The sequence below is a fragment of the Pleurodeles waltl genome, chromosome 6 (genome assembly GCF_031143425.1).
Source record: "Pleurodeles waltl isolate 20211129_DDA chromosome 6, aPleWal1.hap1.20221129, whole genome shotgun sequence".
NCBI classification, from domain to species: Eukaryota; Metazoa; Chordata; class Amphibia; order Caudata; family Salamandridae; genus Pleurodeles; species Pleurodeles waltl.
The window spans coordinates 1610127830-1610151554 of record NC_090445.1 but is presented as its reverse complement, the minus strand read 5'-3'; the positions used below and the strand labels follow the sequence as shown (position 1 = coordinate 1610151554).

Genomic DNA, 23725 nt, shown 5'->3' with positions numbered 1-23725 from the left:
AGCCAAAGACTGCATTTAATTTGTTGCAACAGAACAGATATCTGGAATGAAACAGGATCCCTGTATACATCATTTAAGGAAAGTTTTAATTGATGCTGAATTGAGGCATCCAAGACATTATATTGCTGCAGACAATAAATTTAAAAAAAAGAAACAATGGACCAAAAACTGGTCATACATTTAGAAAGACAGAAGAAGGTGGGAGCTGACAGCCAGAAGGAGAGATCCAATGAATGGAGGGAGTGAGGGGAATGTTTATCGGAAAACACAAGTAGTACAACAGTTGCACTGGATAAATAAACTAAAAGAAATGTAAAAGTGCAATGAAAAATGATGTACAATTAAAAATGCACAGCTGGTTTAAAGCAACAAATTGAGGTTTTTAAAGCATTATTATACAACACAACATGTGATGTGACTGCTTGTAAGAAGGAGAACCACTGGTCTGAACGATTAAGCACATCTAGCATCACATCTACGGTGCAACACAACAATAACCACCTTATGCAGACCGACACAACAAGAGTCACTCTGTACTGTTTGACACGGGAAATATTGCTCTATATGGAGTGACACGACAATCAACACCCTGTACTGTTAGTCACAAGTAGTAACACCCGCACTGCTCGACACAGAAAGCATCGCTCCACATTGCTCAACACAACAATTCAACACAATATGCATTATCTTTTACTGATCAACACAGAAGGCATCTGCTTTTCTTGCTAGTCACAACAAACAATAGCTTGTACTGTTCGACACAGACACAATCGCTTTGTAGTATTCTATACAACAAGCATCAGCTCAGCTGTACCATTGGACACAAAAAAATAAATTGCCTTGTACTATTCGATACAACAAGCATCAGCATGTACCATTCGACACAGAAACAATCACTTTGTGCTATTTGATACAATAAGCATCAGCCTGTACCTCTCGACACAGTAACAACCACTTTGTACTATGTGAATTGATACAAGCATCAACCTGTACCGCTTGACACAGAAACAACTGCTTTGTACTATTTGATACAAGCATCGGCCAGTACCGTTCGACACAAACAACTGCTTTGTACTATTCCAAACAACAAGCATCAGCCTGTACCGCTCGACACAGAAACAATCGCCTTGTACTATTTGATACAAGCATCAGCCTGTACCGCTTGAAAAAGAAACAACTGCTTTGTACTATTCTATACAACAAACATCAACCTATACCACGCGACACAGAAACAACTGCTTTGTACTATTCCATACAACAAACATCAGCATGTATCGCTCAACACAGAACAATCACCATGTACTATTTGATACAAAATCCATCAGCCTGTACCGTTCGACACACCAGCAACTGCTTTGTCACTTTGATTCAACAAACATCACCTGTACCTTTTGACATAGAAACAATCACCTTGTACTATTTAATACAAGCATCGGCCTGTACTGTTTGATGCAGAAACAACTGCTTTGTACTATTTGATTCAAGAAGAATCACTTGTACCGTTAGACACAGAAGCAATCGCGTTGTACTGTTCGATACAGCAACAAAGCATCACCCTGTACATCACCTTGTACTGGTCAAAACAGCAAAGCACTGCCTTGTACTGCTCAACGGCATATGACGCGTTGATGGAGGATCGAAGGCCCAACAGGGGAAACATTGTTGCTTTCACCCTGAAGCTGCAATGTCAAACAGGAGAGTCTCTCTTTATTCACTCTACAGCAAGGGTCTTCAAACTGGGGGGGTTAGGGGGGCCTCAAGTGATCGGGGGGGGGGGGGGGCGCCAAGCTCTGGTCAAAACATGTCATTACACAAGTAACAGTGTTATTGCATCACATGTGTTTGCTTATCTGCATATTTAAACATTGATATCTTTATAAAATAATTGTGAAACTGATTCTGTCCCAGCCCTACCATCCTGATAGGGGGACCTCACCCGGACAAATCAGCCCGCTTCTGCTAAGCATTCCAGTCCTTATCTCGGTCGGAGGCCCTCGGCTGCCAGCTGGCGAAGGATGAAAGGCCGGGATTACCTGGCACAATCCTGCCTCCAGCCGCTGCCCAGGCATCTGCCGTGATCAAGAGATGTCCACACTCTGCGGCTGCCAACCTGCCCAGTCTCAGCAGCAGGGCAACAAAACCTGTGCGCCAACATCAAGCGGCGCCGATTCAAAGGGGCCGCTAAATGCTCCCCAAATTGCTGGCAGCGAGGTTCTGTTTCCAATTGGGACACACACTGCAGGCTCGCACAACAAAGGTTCACGTCAGTTCCGCCCCCTTTTCAGAAACTCTTCAACTTGGAGGGCCCTGGCGCTCTATAAAACCGATCCCAGGAAGGCTCTGAGATGAAAGGGGCAAGACTTTATGATTATTGGGGAACTGGAGGGGGAGAAGGTCGGAGCTATCGCATTCCTCGTTTCAGAATAAACAGTTCCGAAATATCCACTAGTCCTTGTGGTGCAACAAGCAAAGGTGATAGATGGGTCCAGGTCACCTCCATCTGTGCAATTGGACCCTTTGCTGTCGCAGTAGGTGAGAGGGGTCATATTATTTGACCTGTCCAGATGCAGGAGCAAAGCACGAGCTTAGGACCTTTACTGCCTGGTGTCTCACAGGTCCCTCACCCACTCGTTAAACCTCCAACTTCCAGCTCAGTCTCCATCTTCACCCATGCCAAGATCCATAGTACACAGTAACACGCCCATCCTTTCCACACAGTAATTATAATCGTCCTACCCACCTGGACACAACTCACACATCAAACAGTTTCGACTTAAACAACATACACATAAAAGAAACACACTAACTCTTTCACTTCTAGTTGGAAATTTAGCACGAGATAAACACACCACAGTAGCACCAACCACTAATAATAAATGAGCATTGGCGAAGACAATAGATCTCGCTGTTTTTTTTATCTATTGGTTTTGCAAATGATTTTTGCCAAAGCTGTGGAGTATCACGACGTTGTTGCACAGCATAGACACAAAACAAGTTAGAAAAAAAGACAATTACGAAAATGCATGCACGAGCACATACATTCTGTAGGTGAACGTATGCGTGTTCATGCGTCATTACACACGTGCGCACCTATAGAATAACGCAGCTGCATTTTTACTGGCCAAGATGGCGGCTGTTACCACGTTTACGTGGTAAATAAAGAAAAGTAATAGTTTAAACTTGTGCAAACGTGCTTTTCTGAAAGTGGAGTGGTCTGGCAGCAAATAGCAGCTTCCAGGCTCTCCAAAAAAGAAAAAAAAAATGTTATTTTAATGGCCTGTGAGGGGAAGGGGTAAAACGGAAGACAAAGTGGGCTAAAGCAACAGAGGGGGTTACGGAAGCAACAGGGAGTGAGTGGGGATGGAGAATAAGAAAAAAAAAAAAGAATTAAAGAAAATGAGGAAATCATGAAAGGAATGGGGAGGAGGTAGCAAACTGAGGAATTTGCATGGAGAGGTACTATGGATGATAATAGCAAGTGGGGGAAGAGGGAGCAACACAGCACACTGGAATCGGCATTGGGGAAGAAGCACACGAAGGGAGCAAGAAAACACATGCACTCTCAGAGTGTTTAAAGAAAAAGAAAAGATGATCCCTACAATTGAGCAGCGGAAAGATACAAGTTGGCCAAACAAAAGAACAGTAAAGAAACTACGCTCTAGGGAAGGGCCAAACACTTGAAGTAGTCACTGAAAAGCAAGCATATGGAAGTGACACAGCTACCCAATGGTAGGCAGTGGATGAGATAAGCCCACTACATTTTTGGTACGGTTCACAAGACATCTTTCGTAGAGAGCTAAGAGCTGTCAGTAGACAAGACTGAAAAAAAGGGCAGAGAAATCAAACATCAGCCACCATCCAATACAGTACAACATAAGATTAGGCAACCAGGCCATCGGTTTACAGATAAAAAATAGAACCAGCTACCCTCATCGGCCACAGTATCCTGACTGTTGAGCCTGTACCACAGGATCATCAAAGGCAGGTAGCTGCTCAATGCCTTCCACACCACTAGTTCTGATGAACTGAACTCTTACAGGCATGCCAACACAATTCAACCTACCTTTAACCACCACCTTTACCACTCCTTCTACATCATGTGCCATTCAATTCTTAACTTGTGCATTAATACCAGTAAGTGCATTTGAGGCAGTAAATAATTTGCTTTAAAAAATCATACTGCTGTGTTGGTGAAATGCATCAAATTACGCACTTTCACATCCATAATGGTTGTGCACTTTCAATCATCAAAATTTTCTTGTGCTTACCTTGGCTACGTGTCACAGGGACACCTATCTCATCCAACTGACATTTGAGATGATCAAAAACAATACTTTTTGCTAGTTTTTATAAGCCATTTTGGGCACAAATTGGTAACCGTGCCCCTTTCTCTAACCATTTCAAAGGACATTTTTGTAGTACTGTAATGAGTTAAAGAGTGGTATGACCATATCACAGTTCTCAATCTATGATAGATGGATGTGCTACTTGTAAAACCCCATCAAAGGCTATTTTTAAGAACACAGTTAGGTCTGTCCTCTAACCCACTGGATTGAGAATGGTAGAGCACAATTCCATAACAGATTATACCATACTGAATTAAAACAAAGCATTTCACCAAGTGGACATCACTCTACTGTCAATCATCCGATATACCAGGAAAACTACTGTCATGATAACCTCAGTAAAGTGACTCATCATACCTCAACAAATGTGGGTGCTAAATAAAACAAAACTGGGCCCACTTAAAACAAGCATTTGCAGCGCAATGGGTCTCACGTGTGCTCGAGTTAGAGCTATTAGCGCTGTAAATTCCTAACTGCACTTTTCTTGCCACATAATTTGAAAATTAAAAGTAATGCAATTTACATAAGCGAGTCGATTCAAAGCACCATGGCTGCCATGAGCATGACTGAGAAGGAGAGAAACAAAAAGAAAAAGACGTTTGCTTGCAGTCAAACATATCGGCAATCGTGCAATTTTCCATGTAACAGGGGCAGTCTGCAAGGCGGTAACAGAATTGTCCCAAGGAGGGACAAAAGTAAAGCATTTACCAACAATTATAAAGGATTTTTGAAAAGCAAGCCCAGGAATGAGTGAAAGTGATGGGCATTAGATGGGCGTGGCTAAAAGCTCACAATACTTACAATAGGTCAAAGTTCTTTCGAGCTCGACTTAAAAACAGCCAGTATGTAAAATAAGACATCATTTGAGAAGAGAGGAGTCAAACAGAACTAAAAATTATAACTTTTCTTTTTTGCTATAGTTCTTGATGTAAAGAAACAGGCGACAAAGGAGGTGTACAGGTTGCGACTAGTTATTGAGGAGAAAACACAGTGCCTGCTGCTCCTGCCATAATCCTCAATTCTCCATCTGTGACAGACTGCATGCCAATCAGGTGACAGCTTAGACATATAGTGCACAAATATATCTAATCTAAAACGATTTATAGAATGTGAGCAGATACCACAAAGAGTGTTCTAGGGCCGAGGAAATGGTTGATAAAACATAATAGATGACTGATCATAGGGTGTTCAGAGCCTTGGCGAAACTGAGAGCTCGCCAGAAGACTGTATGATTGGTGATACTATGTAGGAAAAGGGGTAGTGAATTCCAGTGTGTGAGTGTCAAGATATGAAAAGGATTGACCTCCCTACCTTTGATGTCAGATCAGACAGATTTAGAGTTAAAAACTGCAAGAACATCGAAGGCTTCCTAAAGGTTTGTAGGGGGTCAACCTAGTGCATAAGTCTGTGGGGCTTGGACCGTGAAGCGCACGATAGACCATGCACAAAGTTTTAAAACAATGTTGCGCTTTGTAATAGGAAGCAGATGTGAAAAGTTTCTTATGTGATGTAGCTCAGGTAGAGTCAGCCTATGGTCCTCCTTGCACGACCTACCTGTCAGAACTTCACGCCCTCATCTGGCAGGAGGAAAAGTTAAAAATGAGTGAGGCATGCAGAAGCCAAGCATTGCTACCTAACCACACATAAGGTGACCACTAATTCCTTAATGCCTCATCTCTACATTCTGAAAGTGAATATTTCCTGGTAATACGACTGCAGATCCTGGTTGCACAAAGGACTGTAAGATATTGAGTTAGAGTGAAATCAGTTGGGAGAGGAATTGAGGCCACGTGCAAAACAACAACTAGGTAAACCGATGAATTATGATTTCTTGTCTTAAATCCGACTCTTTAACTTCAATTTACGGGAAAAGATTCGCAAATGGAGAAGGAGGGGTGGAGTTGCAGCCTATCTCAGACATTCAGGAAGCAGTCGGGCTGCCAAACAATAAAACGACTCCTGTGCTAGCCTCTGAGTCGTGCTTTAAAAGTGATTGGGGGCAGCCCGAGTGGAGACCATACAAACGCTATAAGTGAAAACATGCATTTTTGAAGACACAAGTTTCCTGATCTGGTCAAGTGGGCACGAAACACCTCACAATTAAAAGATAATGAGAAGCAAAGCAGCGGGAGGTACGAGATGAGAGATTTAATTTTAAAGTAAAGTATAGCCATTGGGATTCTGGGGAAGTACATTTCCACACAAATCATGGCATTTAGTTCGTATAAGTTTCTTTATAGGAAGTTCTTGTATGGATTACAACAGCGGGAACATTCATATGATCTTCTTTCAGTCTCCTTTTTTCAATCCAGCATTTTAAACACCAGTGTTTACTAATATGTTTGTATTTGATGCTTGATATGCTTAATAAGCTTAAATTCTCAGATATGAGTTATGATGGGGGCTCCAGCGCTTCTGAATAATCGCTTTTGCCGTGATTAGGCTTTGTGGGGTTAAGAAAAGTTAAATTTTTGTCTTTTGTAGAAAGTCCAGTTTGGCATTGCTTAGATGTTGTGCAATTGGAGTGTTCCAAATTTTGCTACCTCCCACGTATGGGGTGGTTTCCTCTTTAGAGCAGATGCGGATTCGATAGAGCATATTGGATGCATTCTCCAGTCTTTGTAATTAGGCGGCAGGGCAAGAATGCAAGATTTTGTCAATCGTGACAGCAATTTTGAACTTGAAATTGATATCGCATCGGAATTTCGGCTGCTGCATTGGCGTTATAATCAGGGTAGCATGTATGATTACGATTACTGCACTATTGTCTGTGATGTAAATTCAGGAATAGGTTTCTGGGCAATATACTAAATCCATGGGTTGAGTTGAAAAAATAAGCGATGAAGTGGCCAACATTTTCCCCTAGAGGCTGGTGCTGCTGAATGCTGGGGTTTCCGGATATCAAGACTGCCTGCTCTTGGTTCCAACCACGTGCCTCTATTTTTCACTGCACTGCACTTCCTTTCTCTTTATGTCACTCTTACAGGTTCTTTTTCATCCATGCTTTCCCCATTGTCACTGTTCTCATAAAATTCTCTTCCTCCTCTTTCTCTCTCTTCTGGCTTACCATTATTTGTTCTGGGTCAACGTCTGATGATGAAAGGTAAATTCCAGTCCCTACAAATGTGTGCAAGTTCCCAAGCACCAGCAGTCACCCGCAAAAATTAAGTGCTCAATACACACACTTATGGTTCATCTGCCCTGTACTGCATTGTCAATCCAAGACACACATTTATGGTTCATCTGCCCCGTACTGCATTCTTAGTCCAAGACATACACTTATGGTTCATCTGCCCCTTTACTGCATTCTTAATCCAAAACACACACTTATGGTTCATATGCCCCTTTACTGCATTCTTAATCTAAGTCACACATTTATGGTTCATCTGCCCCGTATTGCATTCTTAATCCAAGACATACACTTATGGTTCATCTGCCCCTTTACTGCATTCTTAATCCAAGACACACACTTATGGTTCATCTGCCCCGTATTGCATTCTTAATCCAAGACATACACTTATGGTTCATCTGCCCTGTACTGCATTCTTAATCCAAGAGATACATTTATGGTTCATCTGCCCCTTTGTAGCATTCTTAATCCAAGACATACACTTATGGTTCATCTGCCCTGTACTGCATTCTTAATCCAAAACACACATTTATGGTTCATCTGCCCATTTACTGCATTCTTAATCCAAGACATACACTTGTGGTTCATCTGCCCCTTTATGCATTCTTAATCAAAGACATACACTTATGGTTCATCTGCCCTGTACTGCATTCTTAATCCAAGACACACATTTATGGTTCATCTGCCCTGTACTGCATTCTTAATCCAAAACACACATTTATGGTTCATCTGCCCCTTTACTGCATTCCTAATCCAAGACACACACGTATGGTTCATCTGCCCCTTTACTGCATTCTTAATCCAAAACACACACTTATGGTTAATCTGCCCTGTACTGCATTCTTAATCCAAAACACACATTTATGGTTCATCTGCCCATTTACTGCATTCTTAATCCAAGACATACACTTGTGGTTCATCTGCCCCTTTATGCATTCTTAATCAAAGGCATACACTTATGGTTCATCTGCCCTGTACTGCATTCTTAATCCAAGACACACATTTATGGTTCATCTGCCCTGTACTGCATTCTTAATCCAAAACACACATTTATGGTTCATCTGCCCCTTTACTGCATTCTTAATCCAAGATACACACGTATGGTTCATCTGCCCCTTTACTGCATTCTTAATCCAAAACACACACTTATGGTTAATCTGCCCTGTACTGCATTCTTAATCCAAAACACACATTTATGGTTCATCTGCCCTGTATGGCATTCTTAATCCAAAACACACACTTATGGTTCATCTGCCCCTTTACTGCATTCTTAATCCAAGACATACACTTATGGCTCATCGACCCTGTGCTGCATTCATGTTTTTCTAATTGTAATCGGACCAACCAATACTGACTTCTAGCCATTCAAACATAGCACTCCAATTGTTCTCCTTTAAGATTGAATCGTGGGGGCTCTTCTTGTTTAGTTTGTGTCCTACAACACCAGACCTGCCAACTAAATCGAAAATTACACCGTGTGAGAAGGGTATGGGGGCTTGGAGCTGAGAAGCATATTAAGTAGCACTTGCGCCCCCACGGCGACCCCAAACCCTCTCCTAAAAAAAAAAAAAAAAAAAAAACATAATTTGCTGAGGCTGCTGCCAATGTCCTCGGGTGTTTTCACACCCATTAATGGATATAGGCAATTCAAAGCCTCCGAAAACGACCTGAAAACCACTTTGCACATTGGTTTTCAGTTGCTTTCCCTTCCATCATGTGATATTGGCTCCTCACCCGGTGACCATGTGAAGGGAGTCAATATCGTGTGTCATATAATATCCACAAATAACTATCTTATCTTCAGATGATTACTCGAGAGTTGGCTCTTACCAACATAACCACCATACCCAAACAACAATGGACTGCATACCCTGTGTATGTAAACAGTTATAATGTCACTATGGGGGTTATTCCAACTTTGGAGGAAGTGGTAATCCGTCCCAAAAGTGACGGTAAAGTGACGGATATACCACCAGCCGTATTACGAGTCCATTATATCCTATGGAACTCGTAATACGGCTGGTGGTAAATCCGTCACATTTGGGATGGATTACCACCTCCTCCAAAGTTGGAATAACCCCCTATATGTATATATAAAAAGTGTTTCTTTGTACAAATCTGTATAATAACTATTTTTTAACAATAAAATATGTACATACTCTTAGGCACGTTTAACAAATGTATATTTTAATTTCAGTTAAATTAATATACATATGTATGCGTGTATATGTATGTATTTCTGTGTATGTATGTGTGTATATATATGTTCACTTAAAAAGACAAAGGTTACAGGAATGTTATAGTTTGGTTCACATTTTAAATGTACAGAACCATAGAAATTCACCAGTTATAGTTAGAGTTACCTAAAGTAACTATAACTCGTGCCCTAAGGTAACTATAACTCGCGCCCCTGCCATGCACCGTTTTTTCGTAATTGTTTTACTGCAAATATTACATTGATATCATCAATGATGTTATCAAAGATATCGTGAGTCAGGTAATTTGTGGGGTAATTAGCAGTGCATGGCGAGGGCGCAAGTTATAGTTACCTTAGGGCACGTGTTATAGGTATTGAGGTAACTAACTATAGTTGGTGAATTTCTATGGTTTCATACATTTAAAATGTGAGCTTAACTATAACATCCCTGTAACCTTTGTTTTCTAAGTGAATTTCTATGTTATTTTAAATTCTATTCCTAACTATAATGTCCCTGTAACCTTTGTTTTTTTCAGGGAATTTCCATGTTTTTTTTTAACATATAGTAATTTTCGTTACTATACGTTAATCCAACCACTGCCGAGCATGGCCCAGGCCCCGAGACCAACCCCATATAAGCACTCCACCTTGCACCGTACACGGCCTTCACCCGTGCGCAGCAGGGGTTGCCTGCAGGGGCTGGCCTGCAGCCAATCACTGCGGCCAACCGCCCTAACCACCTAACCATACTCTGCGTATGGCAGGAGTTAGCCTCAGCCTATCTCTAGGTGTGAGAATAGGTGTAAAAGGGTGTATCTGGGGTGAAAGTGGCTGTGAGAGTCTCTGTCTGGGTGTGAAAGTGTGTGCATCAGTGTCTTAGTGGGTGTGTCAGTGTCTGCACAGGTCTATGAGTGGATGCATGAGGATGTCAGTGGGTCTGTGAGTGGTCGTGTGAGAGTTTGAGTGGGTGTCTGAATGTCTGAGTGGGTCTGTGAGTGGGTACGTGAGGGTCTAAGAGGGTCTAAGTGGGTCTGTGAGTGGGTGCACAAGAGTCTGAGTGGGTCTGTGAGTGGGTGCATAAGGGTCTGAGTGGGTGTGTGAGTGAGAGAAAGATCAAAAGTGAAGGAGAAAGAGGGAGATAGATAGCTTTTGAGGCTTTGATGAGTGATATATTTAGAATTAGATAGTTCTGCACAAATTGAAAAAATGCATTTGTCAATCAAAAACAGTAAGATCACTTTTCAGTATGAGACTTAAAGATTTGTAGTTAAAAAAAAAAAGGAGGGAAACAAGTCTGGCTGGACTCAAACTCTCAACGCTCATTTATGTGACCTTCACACTTGAGCTATTATATTTTTAAAATATATATATATTTTTAGGCCTTCATGGGCTATCTGGTACTGCGGTCTGGGGGAGGGGTGGTGAGAGCCTCAAGGCCTCCCGCAGTCCACTACCATTTTTGTAATTTATCTTGATATATGCCTTTTACGGGCTATGTGGGACCACAGGGGGAGCCTCAAGGCCTCCCTGCAGACCCATTGCTTCAGCAAGCAGCTCAGTGCATGTTGAAGTAAAGTTTTAATTTCTGTTCCCTGCACTCCTATCTATGTGCAGGGAACAGAGATGAAAACTCTGCTTTCTGACAGAGGGACCTGCTTGACAGGTCCAGCTGTCAGAAATCGGAGTGTTTAGTGTGACTTGGCAGCATTTGTCAAAGCTTCAGCAAAGCCACAGCAAACAGCTATGTCCAGGGATGGGCACCCCGGGACATAGCAGAAGCTGGCTCTGGGTGGTGGCGGTCCCCAGGGCCATCATTGGCTCCTTGACGGGGGCCGTGCGGCCCCCTCCTTCAACTATAGCCCCAGGGAGGTGGCGGTCCCCAAGTTTTAAGGGGCGCCAAAACGTGCCCCCTTCACTGTTTTTTTCATCTTTGCCCTGGGGAGGAGGTGGTCCCTGGGGCACCGGGGGGAGGCTGACGGGCCTCCCCCACACCAATAATTATTTTTGCCCTCCACACATAATTTCTGGTGTCTCTTATTACAATCATGTTTACTTGGCAGGTCTGCAACACACTAATTGAGTAATATGGAGCAAAGTGAAAACAAATATATCTGGTGAATGTGCAGCATCATATTTTGTACCTACAGGCTAGGCGCCTGACAACTGCTCCTTGTTAAACTGCTCAATTTGCAAGTTCAAACAACTGCGCTGAAAATTAAATGGATTTTACTAGGTATCATAATACAAAAAGACGAGTACTGCATCTGTGTTGAATTGCTTTGAGAGTTTATATCCTTCTTATAATACACAGTCCATGGCTTTTCTATTGTAGGATAACTTGTTTTTTAAGTGCCCTAGCGGGGAAGGGTCTGGGGTCATAACCAGGTTTGTTGTCAGTGCCTAACTGTCCATTTATTCGATCTGGCTTTCCCGTGGTGGCAGTGGCATAACGAAACTGGAGTTGCCCCCCCCCACCCCCCCTGCAAAGGACATGGAACGGGGCCCCCTCTGGACTCACTCAGGCCATGTGCTTTGCTGAGGGCCCCCCCCAGAGCTCGAGCCCCCCCGCACTGCAGGAGCTGCGGGGGGCCTTAGATACGCCAGCGCCTGGTGGGTTGGAGCCACATGAGGCTGGTTTTTGAAGCTCAGGGCGAGGTACCTCTGTCGCTTTCTTCAGCTCACCCATGTTAAATGCATCTGGCATAGCTGGTGCTTTGGGAGAGATAAAGTAAACAGAGAAGAAACATTTTTGCCAGGACTGCTTTACGCTCCCACTCCAGTCTGGTTTGCTGGGACTCTAGAGATGTGTGTGGAGGAAGTGCTTCTGGCAGATGTTGACACTGGTAGGACCCAGCTGTGTTCCACTGACGGGCTGTTGAGAGTTGTCGACCAATCTGCCGTTTCTCCTCCGCTTTGCAAACCACACATAGGAAAACACACTGAAGACATCAGCCTAATGTAAAGCATCAAAAATATCCTCCAGACCTGGAACAATACTCCCTCAAAGTCCTGAAGGTGTTTCTGGGAGGTGTGCCAGAGGCTGCTGCTAGGTCCAACGCAAGCTAAACTCTAACAACTTTTAGACATACATATATATTGGTGTTTTCAGAGTCATTTTTAGGTACGTCCCAAGGTTATCAACTTGGTCTGAGGGGGGGTGAATCATTATTTTTCTTCAAAAAGTGTAAGATTCTACATGACCATTATCCTCTTTGAAGCCTGCAGCATGAATTTTTCCAGCCTTACTGTGCAACAATCAATTGTTTGGTGTCCAAACTAAAACCAGTTACTTCACAGAAGGTCTCATCTTGTCTCCTGTCATCTTACGCATCGACATTGAACCCTCTGGAACTCATCTAAGCGATAACATCATCAACATCCATCAATACACCAATGGCCCAAACGCTGCATGAAAGTCTCTGGGCATCCAATACCTCCAGCGCTGCCTGCAGCTCTAGACCTGGGCATTCAGTGCCTACTCATAATGCAACCACGCCAAATTTGAATTCCTACAATTCACCAACAACATCACCAATAACTAGTGCAAACCTGTTTGTACGTCATGACCCTGGATGGAGTCAACCACCCTTCCTTTCCAACCAGTGCCAGTTCATTCAGATTCACCCTGGCCAAATACCTCAAGCTCACAGAACACACTGCCCAGAAAACCAAGACTACTCTGTGCAGGTTCTGCTAAAGATAGTGAAACGTCCCCACATATTGTGATTTCAGAACTACTGTTCAAGTACTCATACTTGCATCTGGTTGGTACAATATGAACCATGGCCTCCCATATTCCACCTGACCATACCCCTCCTAAGAGCATCCTACAAGCTGCAACACGCCTCAAGGGCCAAAAGAAATATAACCACACTTCACTGACTCCTCATGTAGGTCTCACACCTTCACTGTCAGCTGCATCAGCTAAAGAAGCATAACAAGTAGCATTCATGCCAATCTGGCTACAAACTCACCTTGTCTGTGGAGGTTGGTACATCCACAGCACAAGCAGCCTCAGACAAAAGGCGAACAGCAAGGGAGAAAAAACAGGTAATGGGACCTTGACATCTACGCACCCATTATCTAGAACAGTGTCCCTGTATCCATAAGGACTGCCCCTACCCTGGAGACATTTCAGACTACATCATGATAAAACAAACAATCCGCCTCCTATCTCTGAACCCCACATTCCAAGCCTAGATTCACTCTGATAGGGTTTCCTCCTTCAATCCAGTACAGGAATACAGCACCTTTGAATAGATTCTTCCTGTACAAATAACACATACATATGACACAGGAGTCAGGGCTTACCTCTGAATTGTTTTTTGATCTTGAGCTTGCCTCCACTTTCAAAGTTCAGAGACTGAATACAGAATATTATCAATCTCTAATCACCAGAACTTATATAAAACAGATGCAAAGGATGAGAGTTAGATGGCATGTTGGAAGAATACTTTGTTAAAAAAAAAAAAGAAAGAAAGTTATGGGCGAAGTGAATGTGATCTGATAAACCAGTCTATGCTGGGAACCTGGATTAGAAATCCTCAGTACCGGCTCGCGGGCTGTGGAAGGGGCGGGGTGGGGGAAGTGCAGGAAGGGTGAGGGGAGGCAGGAAATAAACATTTAATTTAATTTAATCAGAGCAGCGTCAGGATTGGCCAGGAGCACCCAGCCAGGTCGATATACTTCAGTCTGGGCAAACTATTTTTTTGTCTCTCCCCTTCGTGCTGCATGGCGGCCATGGTGCTCACACCACGAACAGGCACAACAGCGTGAACTCGAGCAGAGGTATTGGAGCGTTGGTCACGTTGTTCACAGTTACCTAATCAGACTCATTTCTTGTGGCTCTCCTCTTAAAACACTTGAAATTGGTAAATGCTTTGTGTAAAACAGAAAGCCTGAAAGTGAAAGCTGCTTCTTCTGCACAGAGGGAGAGCCGGTACTACAATATTCACTGCCTAGGGAAACTCGCCCCATAATGCTTTGCAGGGCATTATTGTTACAAAACATTGTTGCTCATAACTCAGCCTGTGGTGGTCCTAGGACAATGGGAACAAAACCAAAATGTTCAGTGTGATACACTCTTTCTGTTTATGTCATCTTTGGGTCGCCCACACTAGGTTAGTGGGGACCCCAAAATAATAACCCCTCCCACCATGGAGTGCCTTTTTAAGTATACTCATAGTTGAAGCTTTTGTTTTAAAGCTGGGAATAGCTTGAGTTTTTAGGGCCCTTGTTTGTAATATCATTGCTGTGGGTCTGTTAGCTCAGAAAACATGTAAGGCACTATGCTGTTTAGGGGCTAAATATATGACTACACTGCATTATTTGTTATTTTCTTTTTGTGTGGTTATGACCTCTAGGGGCTAACTATATAGTTATGTGACCAGGTTTCTTACAAATGCTATTTTCATTGTGGTGTAGCTTAGGGGCTGTTCTAAGCAGAACAGTCATATCAATAGGCTAAAATATTCGTGGAATGGAAACTAAGTGCTTTGCAGGGCAGTACTTTTTCAAAACATTTATGCTCATAACTCAGCCTGTGGTGGTCCTGGGACAATGGGGAAACCTTCAAAACATTGACCACAATGTGATATTTCTGTCTACATCATCTCTGCCCCCCACGCCATGTTAGTGGGGACTCCAAAATAATAACCCCTACCACCATTCGTTATCTTTTTTAACTCTCTCATGACTAGAACTTTTGTTTTACAGCTGGGAGGAGTTATGTTTTATGGGCCTTGTTTATAAATTCATTGCAATAGGCCTGCTAGCCTTGAACTGGTGTAATGCACTATGCTCTCTAGGAGCTAAATATATGGTTACACTGCATTACTTTCTTCCATTGTTTTTTCATGCGGTTATGCTCTCTAAGAGCTGAGTGTATGGTTATATGAACAAGTTTTTCCAAATGCTATTCTTATTGTGGTGTCCTCCAGGGACTGTTCTGAGCATTGCAGCCAACATACTATAATATTTGTGGCACAAAAACTCGCCCCATAATGCTTTGCAGGGCATTACTTTTGGAAAACATTTTTGCTCATAACTCAGCTTGTAGTGGTCCTAGGACAACGGACCACCTTCAAAATGCTCTGTCTACATCATCTCTGGGTCCCCACACTAGGTTAGTGGGGACTTCAAAACAACCCCACCCCACCCCACCCCACCATTCAGTGTTTTTTAAGCTTTCTCATGGCTAGAACTTTTGTTTTACAAATGGAAAAAGTTTTGTTTTAATGGCCTTGTTTGTAATATCATTGCAGTAGGCCTGTAGCCCTACAAACGACCTCTAGGGCTAAGTATATGCTTATACTGCACTACTTTTTCTGTTTTTTTCATGGGGTTATGGCCTCTAAGGGCTAACAATATAGTGACGTGACCATGTTTCTTATAAATTATATTTTTTTTATGGTGCCCTCTAGGGGCTATTTTGACTATTAGATGCCAAAAGTTGTTTATATGGTAATTGTATATGTTCTAATAATCTCTCCTTAATACAATTATGACCATGATGCAGGCTAATTTAACATTCTTATTACACTATGACTGTCTGAACACTCTTGATATGTTTGGGTGAGCCTTCTAGCCTAATTCTCCTCTGTGGCTGTCTTGTGCCTTTTTGGGGGGAATTGTGTTAGAAAGCAACTCTGATGGCGGGGTGGTGACAGTGGTATTCTATTAGAATTAGCATGGCAGATTTAAATTAGGATGCTAAATGGCAACATTTTTCTTTTCTTGCTGCGAATACAGGAAGAAGGTACCTGGAAGTGCATTAGTTATATGCAGGGCCACTGGAGTTATATTGCAAGAAAAGACGAAATTAGGAGAGAGGGTGCACCAATTTATGTGGCAAGATAAGTCCAGTTATGAATTCACAATGCCAATAGCTCTAACTCAAGCAAATGTGAGACCTATTGCATTGCACATGCTTGTTGCATTTGCTAGCCAAGAAAAACATAGAGGTGGCGAGACTTACCCTTTATCCAGTTGCTTCCCAGTACACCATGATTTTCGCCTTCCTCTACACCAGGCAGTTCACCAGTTTCTGAAACATACAACGTCAAGTATTAGATTTTTCAATAACAGATACTTATAAAATTTAGTTTTTTTTTTTTCTTCTGTAAATGACACTGACTAGACATGTATTTTTTCAAAAATGTTGATCTTCCAAACTTTTTGAAAAATGTGGTCACAAAACTGGAGAAAAGTAGTAGGAACTGAGAAAGTAGTGCATTTATAATCCTAATACAATTCAGAAATCAAAAAAGCTATTTGTCTATTTATTTTAAAATGTTCATGCTCAAAGTGAAAAAATATATATTGAGGTGTATATTGAGGTAAAATATGCATAAAGTGCAAGTGAACTTACTCTGTTACTGCCCATCTATAAAACGAATGTATTGGAACATCCTCTGATCTTCAAATTGGAAGGGTATCATACTGCCATAAGGTTCCTGGTGTACGAGTGGGACCTATAGCCCATGGCAGAGCCATTCCTCACATTTCACCGTCAGTCAATAATCACAACCATTCTTTGGCACTGGAGATTTACATTTCTTACTGAAGTGATACTTTTCTCGAAAGAGAGGCCATGAAGAGATTAAAACACAGACGAGGAGGAAAAGAGAGAATGAGACAGTAAAATGGCGTACACTTGAGGAAGAAGATAGGGGCGGGAGGGGGGGAGTGAGTGGCAGTAGGGGAAGGCGCATCGAGACAAAGCAGGACAGTGGTCCATATTGCAGGGTTGGACATCGGTGCGCAAGAGAGCCTGAAATGGAGACACGGAGAGACAGAGAGCGAGTGCAAGAGAGATACAAAGTACTAAATGGAGACGGGCAAATATGTATTGTATTGTAATTGTATTGTAATCGTATTTATATAGCGTTTACTACCCCTGACGAGGCGTCGAAGCGCTTTTCGATGAGTAGCACGCTTCTCTGGAACCCAACAAGAATTAGTGATGGATTAGTATCGTTAAATAATGAGTACAGTTTTAGTATTATTATGAGTTAATTTGAGCTGCGGATATGAGAGTTTGTTAGTTAGATTGACTGGGGTAATGGAGGGGTGGAGGAGGAAAGAAATCCAGAAGTGTTAATTGGGAGTATATCCTTCATTTACTCAACCCAAAGGCTTGGGATGAGTAAAGGGGGACGGAGGGGGAAGAGTATGTGGAAGGGTTAGGGAGAGCATAGTAGCAGGGTGAGATAAATGCAGGAGAATTTAGTAGGGTTGTGTGGGAGGTCACGGTAGTAGAGTGAGGTTTGGTGAGTTAGATGTGGAAGCGGAGGGAAGAGCTTAGGCAGAGATATTTAGGAGATGAAAGTGGTAGAAGGGATTTGGGATGAGTCAGAGTGAGAATGGAGGATAGTTTGATAGATACATGACATAAGAGTGATGAATAGATAAGTGTGATAAGATGAGAGCAGGAATTCATAGATATCTAGTATAACAACCCACCCAGGAGCCATGCAATGATCCACGAACATGCCAAGCACAGAAACAACATATACACATACATACATATATATATATATACACACACACACACACACACACACATGAATACACACACATATGCACATACAATACATAATTAGAATCATGGGTAAAAAATACTTAGACAGGTTTAAAGAGTGTGTGTGTAATATGTAATATGTAGGTTTATTTAAAAGAAAACAACATAAAACCAAAACATATTAAAGTGCTTCTTACCAACAGTTAATGATTTCGAGGCTCATTTGCAGTTTGCCAGTGGATACGACCGGCTGCATATAAATGTTGAAAAACTCCCATTTCATATACTTCATTTAAAAACAGTGGGGCCTGCTGGTGCGCACGGATGGAGTCTCTGTGGGCTGTGCAGGGACACCATCATTGCCGCTGTCCCTGTCGCCTCAGAGTCACCGTCCTTCCTGATTCAAAGATCCACTCTATCTAGGGCAATCCTCTGCATATTTGCCCTGCCCGGGTCCACTATGCGCACATGGTGTATTTAGGAGGGAAAATCAACAGTGGATTAATGCGCAGGGAGTAAAGTCCCTGTGAGTAAGGATCATTTTTTTCATTTTAGAAACAAACTCCTGTGATGTGAGCTCGAATCTGAAATGGGAAACAAATGCTGCACCAGCTAGACCAACATTGAGGTTTGCTTCTGCAGCACTTGCAGGAGCGTGTTGATCAAAATGATTCCCGCCAGGCAGGTAGCAATATTTAATTACGGGGCCAGTCCACCAGTGGGATGGCAGAAACGAGACGCTTTGCCGACCTAGTGAACCACTTGTAAGTACCTAACGCCTTCTTGTCCTGCATGGTAGCACAGGAACACCGCTCTCTCTACACCCCAGAGTGAAATAGTTTGTGTAAAACAACACTGTCCTCTCCAAAGAAAATAAGCTACATGCAGTGCTGGGATGTTGTGGGAATGCGCAGGATTCCCGTTCCGGCAGGTACCAGGTAACCAGGTTGGGCCCGTGGCTTCCCCAGCCTGTGCTCCCATACAGAGACAAGGGCTGCCCTTGGCAAAGGCAGCAGCTTCTCACACACAATGTGTGGATCTAGCAGAGCAGCTGTCTGCCGAGGGTCCATGGGGCTCGTTAACTCCTCCTGGTGGTGGTGTGCTGCATTGCTAACTAAAGGTGCTAACATTGACCAATAATGACTTTCCTTGCTAGGCTGCGGTAGGCTCTCTCCATCTCCATAGTTCGTGGGCAATTCCACAGTATTTCACACCTCACCCCCAGATGGAGCAGCACATAGAGGTACATTGGGACAGTTTATCAGTTAAACTCACAAGGGATTAACGTATGTTTTTTTTTTTTTACTTTTTAGTTGTTTGCAACTGTATTCATGTTTATGTCCGATATGAACAGTTACGTTAAGCACAATGATGGGGTTTGTACAATGTGGTCTATATGAGACAAATAACATATGCCAGAACAACTTTAATATTGCCTTTCTAATTGAAAATTTGCTTTTCACTGTAGATTTTACATATGTACGTGCAGACATTAGACCAGGTGTCTCCAACCAGTCAACGGGGAACTACCAGTAGCCCATAGACACCTCCAGAGTAGCTCCCAGACATTACTTTATTTTTAAATAAGCACAGGTTCATGTCTTCCTTTTAAAGTTAAGGGAAGGTTGTGCAAATTCTACATTATTATCATCAGGCTGCAGATACCAGGTCCTGATAATGAGCAGTGCTCAGTCAGATTTATGACCCAGGCTGGGGCACAAAGATAAATAACTGAGGTACTGAGTTATTTAACTCTGTAAAAGCCCTTATCAACTCAGTGGTGGAGAGTGAGAACGAAATTATGTTTTTTAATGCTTTTAAATGGGAGAAAATGAAAATGTACCTTAATGATTAAGTTAATTCTTCTTTTTAATTGTGTCCCATTTCAAAGTGTGGCATTTACAGAATAGAAGGCCTCTTGCTCCCAGAGGCCACTAAAGACTGTGCCATATTTATAACTGAACAATACAGTCATTTATTTTTAAATGGGAGAGATTTAAAGTGAAGAAAAATATTTCTATGAAAAATTACGTTTTAATGTTTTCTCTATTTTTAATTAAGCCAATTAGTCTTAATGTTTTAGGAAGCATGTTTCTTCACTTTAAATTACTCCCATTTGAACAAATAATTGTATTTTTCTGTTATAAATATGGCACCATGTCTACAGGCCACTAGTAGCAAGATGGCTGCAGTTTGTAAATATGACACTTGGGAAATAGGAGAAAATTGAAATTATTTTTATAGAATCCATGAAAGCATAATGTTAACTCTTCTGTTTAATTTTCTCCCAATTCAAATTTACACACAGTAGGCATCTTGCTCCCAGAGGCTGGTAAACATAGTGCCTTATTTATAACTGAAAAATACAGCCATTTTTTTTAAGTGGGGGAAAATTAAATGCAAAATCTTGTTCCATAATATCAACATTTTAGCAGAACGTCTTTCTGCACTTTACATTTCTCCCATTTAAAATAATGGTTGTATGTTTCTGTTTTACATATAATAGTGTCACACATGGCAAAAGGTATGTCTTGTGTCACAAGTACATATGACACAGGTTCTCAGTCAACCATACATATATATTCCATTCATACGCACACATTTTCATACATCCCCAAAGACAACACTCTCATCCCATGACACACATGGCAGCCCTGTCATAGTTCCCCTAGTCAACGTATATTGTTCAAATCATAGTATCTGGCTCTATGGACATTAGGCCTACAGCCAAGGAAGCTGTGCATGAGAGTGCCTGGTAACAATGAGCAAGTTGCTTGGCCTTCAGTAGCTCACGATCATTTTCATTGATTTAAAGTAACGCTTTACAGAAAAGGTTGGAGACCCCCTGCATTAGACATTAAGGGCCAGATGTAGCAAGCCTTTTGCACCTCGCAATCGGCGAAAAAGGCAGTTTGCGAGGCGCAAAAGGCTTGTCGCGATGCACAACCTCAAATTGCGAGTAGGTACTGACTCGCAATTTGAGGCTGCGACTCACAAATAGGAAGGGGTGTTCCCTTCCTATTTGCGACCGCATCGCCATGCTGAGTTGGTTTGTGACCGCGAATGCGGTCGCAAACCAACTCGCAGTTACCATCCACTTGAAGTGGATGGTAACTCATTCGCAAAAGGGAAGGGGTCTGGGGCCCCTTTGTGAATGCCCAAAAAAATATTTTTTCAGAGCAGGCAGTGGTCTTATGGACCACTGCCTACACTGAAAAAACCGAAACTAAATGGTTTCAGTATTTTTTCTTTTTGCAGCTCGTTTTCCTTTAAGGAAAACGGGCTGCAAAAAGAAGAAAACAAACTGCTTTATTAAAAAAGCAGTCACGGACATGGTGATCTGCTGTCTCCAGCAGGCCACCATCCCTGTGAGTGCCTAGACTCGCTATGGGGTCGCAAACTGCGACCCACCTCATAAATATTCATGAGGTGGGTCTTTGTGACCCCATAGTGAGTCGCAGAAGGTGTCTGAGACACCTTTCTGCATCTTGTATTGCGAGTTGCAATTTGCGAGTCGCTATGACTCGCAAATTGCAAGTCGCAATTTTTGACTTACCTACATCTGGCCCTAAGTGCCTTCCATTTAATGCAAACCTTCTGACTCTGTGTAGGAAAGTACCATCTTGCCTGGCACGTTACCCCCATATTTTACTGTATGTATGTTGTTTTAGTCCTTGTGTCACTGGGACCCTGCCAGGCAGTGCCCCAGTGCTCATAGTATGTGCCCTGTATGTGTTCCCTGTGTGGTGCCTAACTGTATCACGGAGGCTCTGCTAACCAGAACCTCTGTGTTTATGCTCTCTCTGCTTTCCAAATTTGTCACTGCAGGCTAGTGACTAAATTTACCAATTCACTTTGGCATACTGGTACACCCATATAATTCCCTTATATATGGTACTGAGGTACCCAGGGTACTGGGGTTCCAGGAGATCCCTATGGGCTGCAGCATTTCTTTTGCCACCCAAAGGGAGCACTGACAATTCTTACACAGGCCTGCCACGGCAGCCTGTGTGGAATAACGTCCACGTTATTTCACAGCCATTTACCACTGCACATAAGTAACTTATAAGTCACCTATATGTCTAACCTTCACCTGGTGAAGGTTGGGTGGCAAGTTACTTAGTGTGTGGGCACCCTGGCACTAGCCAAGGTGCCCCCACATCGTTCAGGGCAAATTCCCCGGACTTTGTGAGTGCGGGGTCACAATTACACGCGTGCACTATACATAGGTCACTACCTATGTATAGCGTCACAATGGTAACTCCGAACATGGCCATGTAACATGTCTAAGATCATGGAATTGTCACCCCAATACCATTATGGTAATGGGGGGACAATTCCATGACCCCCCGGGTCTCTAGCACAGAACCCGGGTACTGCCAAACTGCCTTTCCGGGGTCTCCACTGCAGCTGCTGCTGCTGCCAACCCCTCAGACAGGTTTCTGCCCTCCTGGGGTCCAGGCAGCCCTGGCCCAGGAAGGCAGAACAAAGGATTTCCTCTGAGAGAGGGTGTTACACCCTCTCCCTTTGGAAAAAGGTGTGAAGGGCTGGGGAGGAGTAGCCTCCCCCAGCCTCTGGAAATGCTTTGATGGGCACAGATGGTGCCCATCTCTGCATAAGCCAGTCTACACCAGTTCAGGGATCCCCCAGCCCTGCCTTGGCGCGAAACTGGACAAAGGAAAGGGGAGGGACTACTCCCCTGACCAGTACCTCCCAGGGGAGGTGCCCAGAGCTCCTCCAGTGTGTCCCAGACCTCTGTCATCTTGGAAACAGAGGTGTTGGGGGCACACTGGACTGCTCTGAGTGGCCAGTACCAGCAGGTGACGTCAGAGGCTCCTTCTGATAGGCTCTTACCTCTCTTGGTAGCCAATCCTCCTTCCTTGGTAGCCAAACCTCCTTTTCTGGCTATTTAGGGTCTCTGCTTTGGGGAATTATTCAGATAACGAATGCAAGAGCTCACCAGAGTTCCTCTGCATCTCCCTCTTTGCCTTCTACCAAGGATCGACCGCTGACTGCTCCAGGATGCCTGCAAAACTGCAACAAAGTAGCAAGACGACTACCAGCAACATTGTAGCGCCTAATCCTGCCGGCTTTCTCGACTGTTTCCAGGTGGTGCATGCTCTGGGGGTAGCCTGCCTTCACCCTGCACCAGAAGCTCCGAAGAAATCTCCTGTGGGTCGACGGAATCTTCCCCCTGCTAACGCAGGCACCAAAAGACTGCATCACTGGTCCTCTGGGTCCCCTCTCATCCTGGCGAGCGTGGTCCCTGGAACACAGCAACTCTGTCCAAGTGACTCCCACAGTCCAGTGACTCTTCAGTCCAAGTCTGGTGGAGGTTAGTCCTTGCCTCCCTACGCTAGACTGCAAAGCTCTGTACTGCGTGATTTGCAGCTGCTCCGGCTCCTGTGCACTTTTCCAGGATTTCCTTCGTGCACAGCCTAGCCTGGGTCCTCAGCACTCCGTCCTGCAGTGCACAACCCTCTGAGTTGGCCTCCGACGTCGTGGGACCCTCTTTTGTAACTTCGCGTGGA

At 43.3% G+C, this 23725-nt stretch overlaps 1 protein-coding gene across 2 annotated transcripts in view; it reads right to left on the bottom strand.

Moving 5' to 3' along the window:
- LOC138301234 (collagen alpha-1(II) chain-like) overlaps window positions 1-23725 on the bottom strand; it is a 1268735-nt gene that overhangs the window by 1109335 nt on the left and 135675 nt on the right. For both annotated transcript variants that reach the window (XM_069241494.1, XM_069241495.1), the window contains exon 2: window positions 16650-16718. In XM_069241494.1, coding sequence (XP_069097595.1) covers window positions 16650-16718 — 69 coding nt within the window. The remainder of the gene's footprint in view (window positions 1-16649; window positions 16719-23725) is intronic.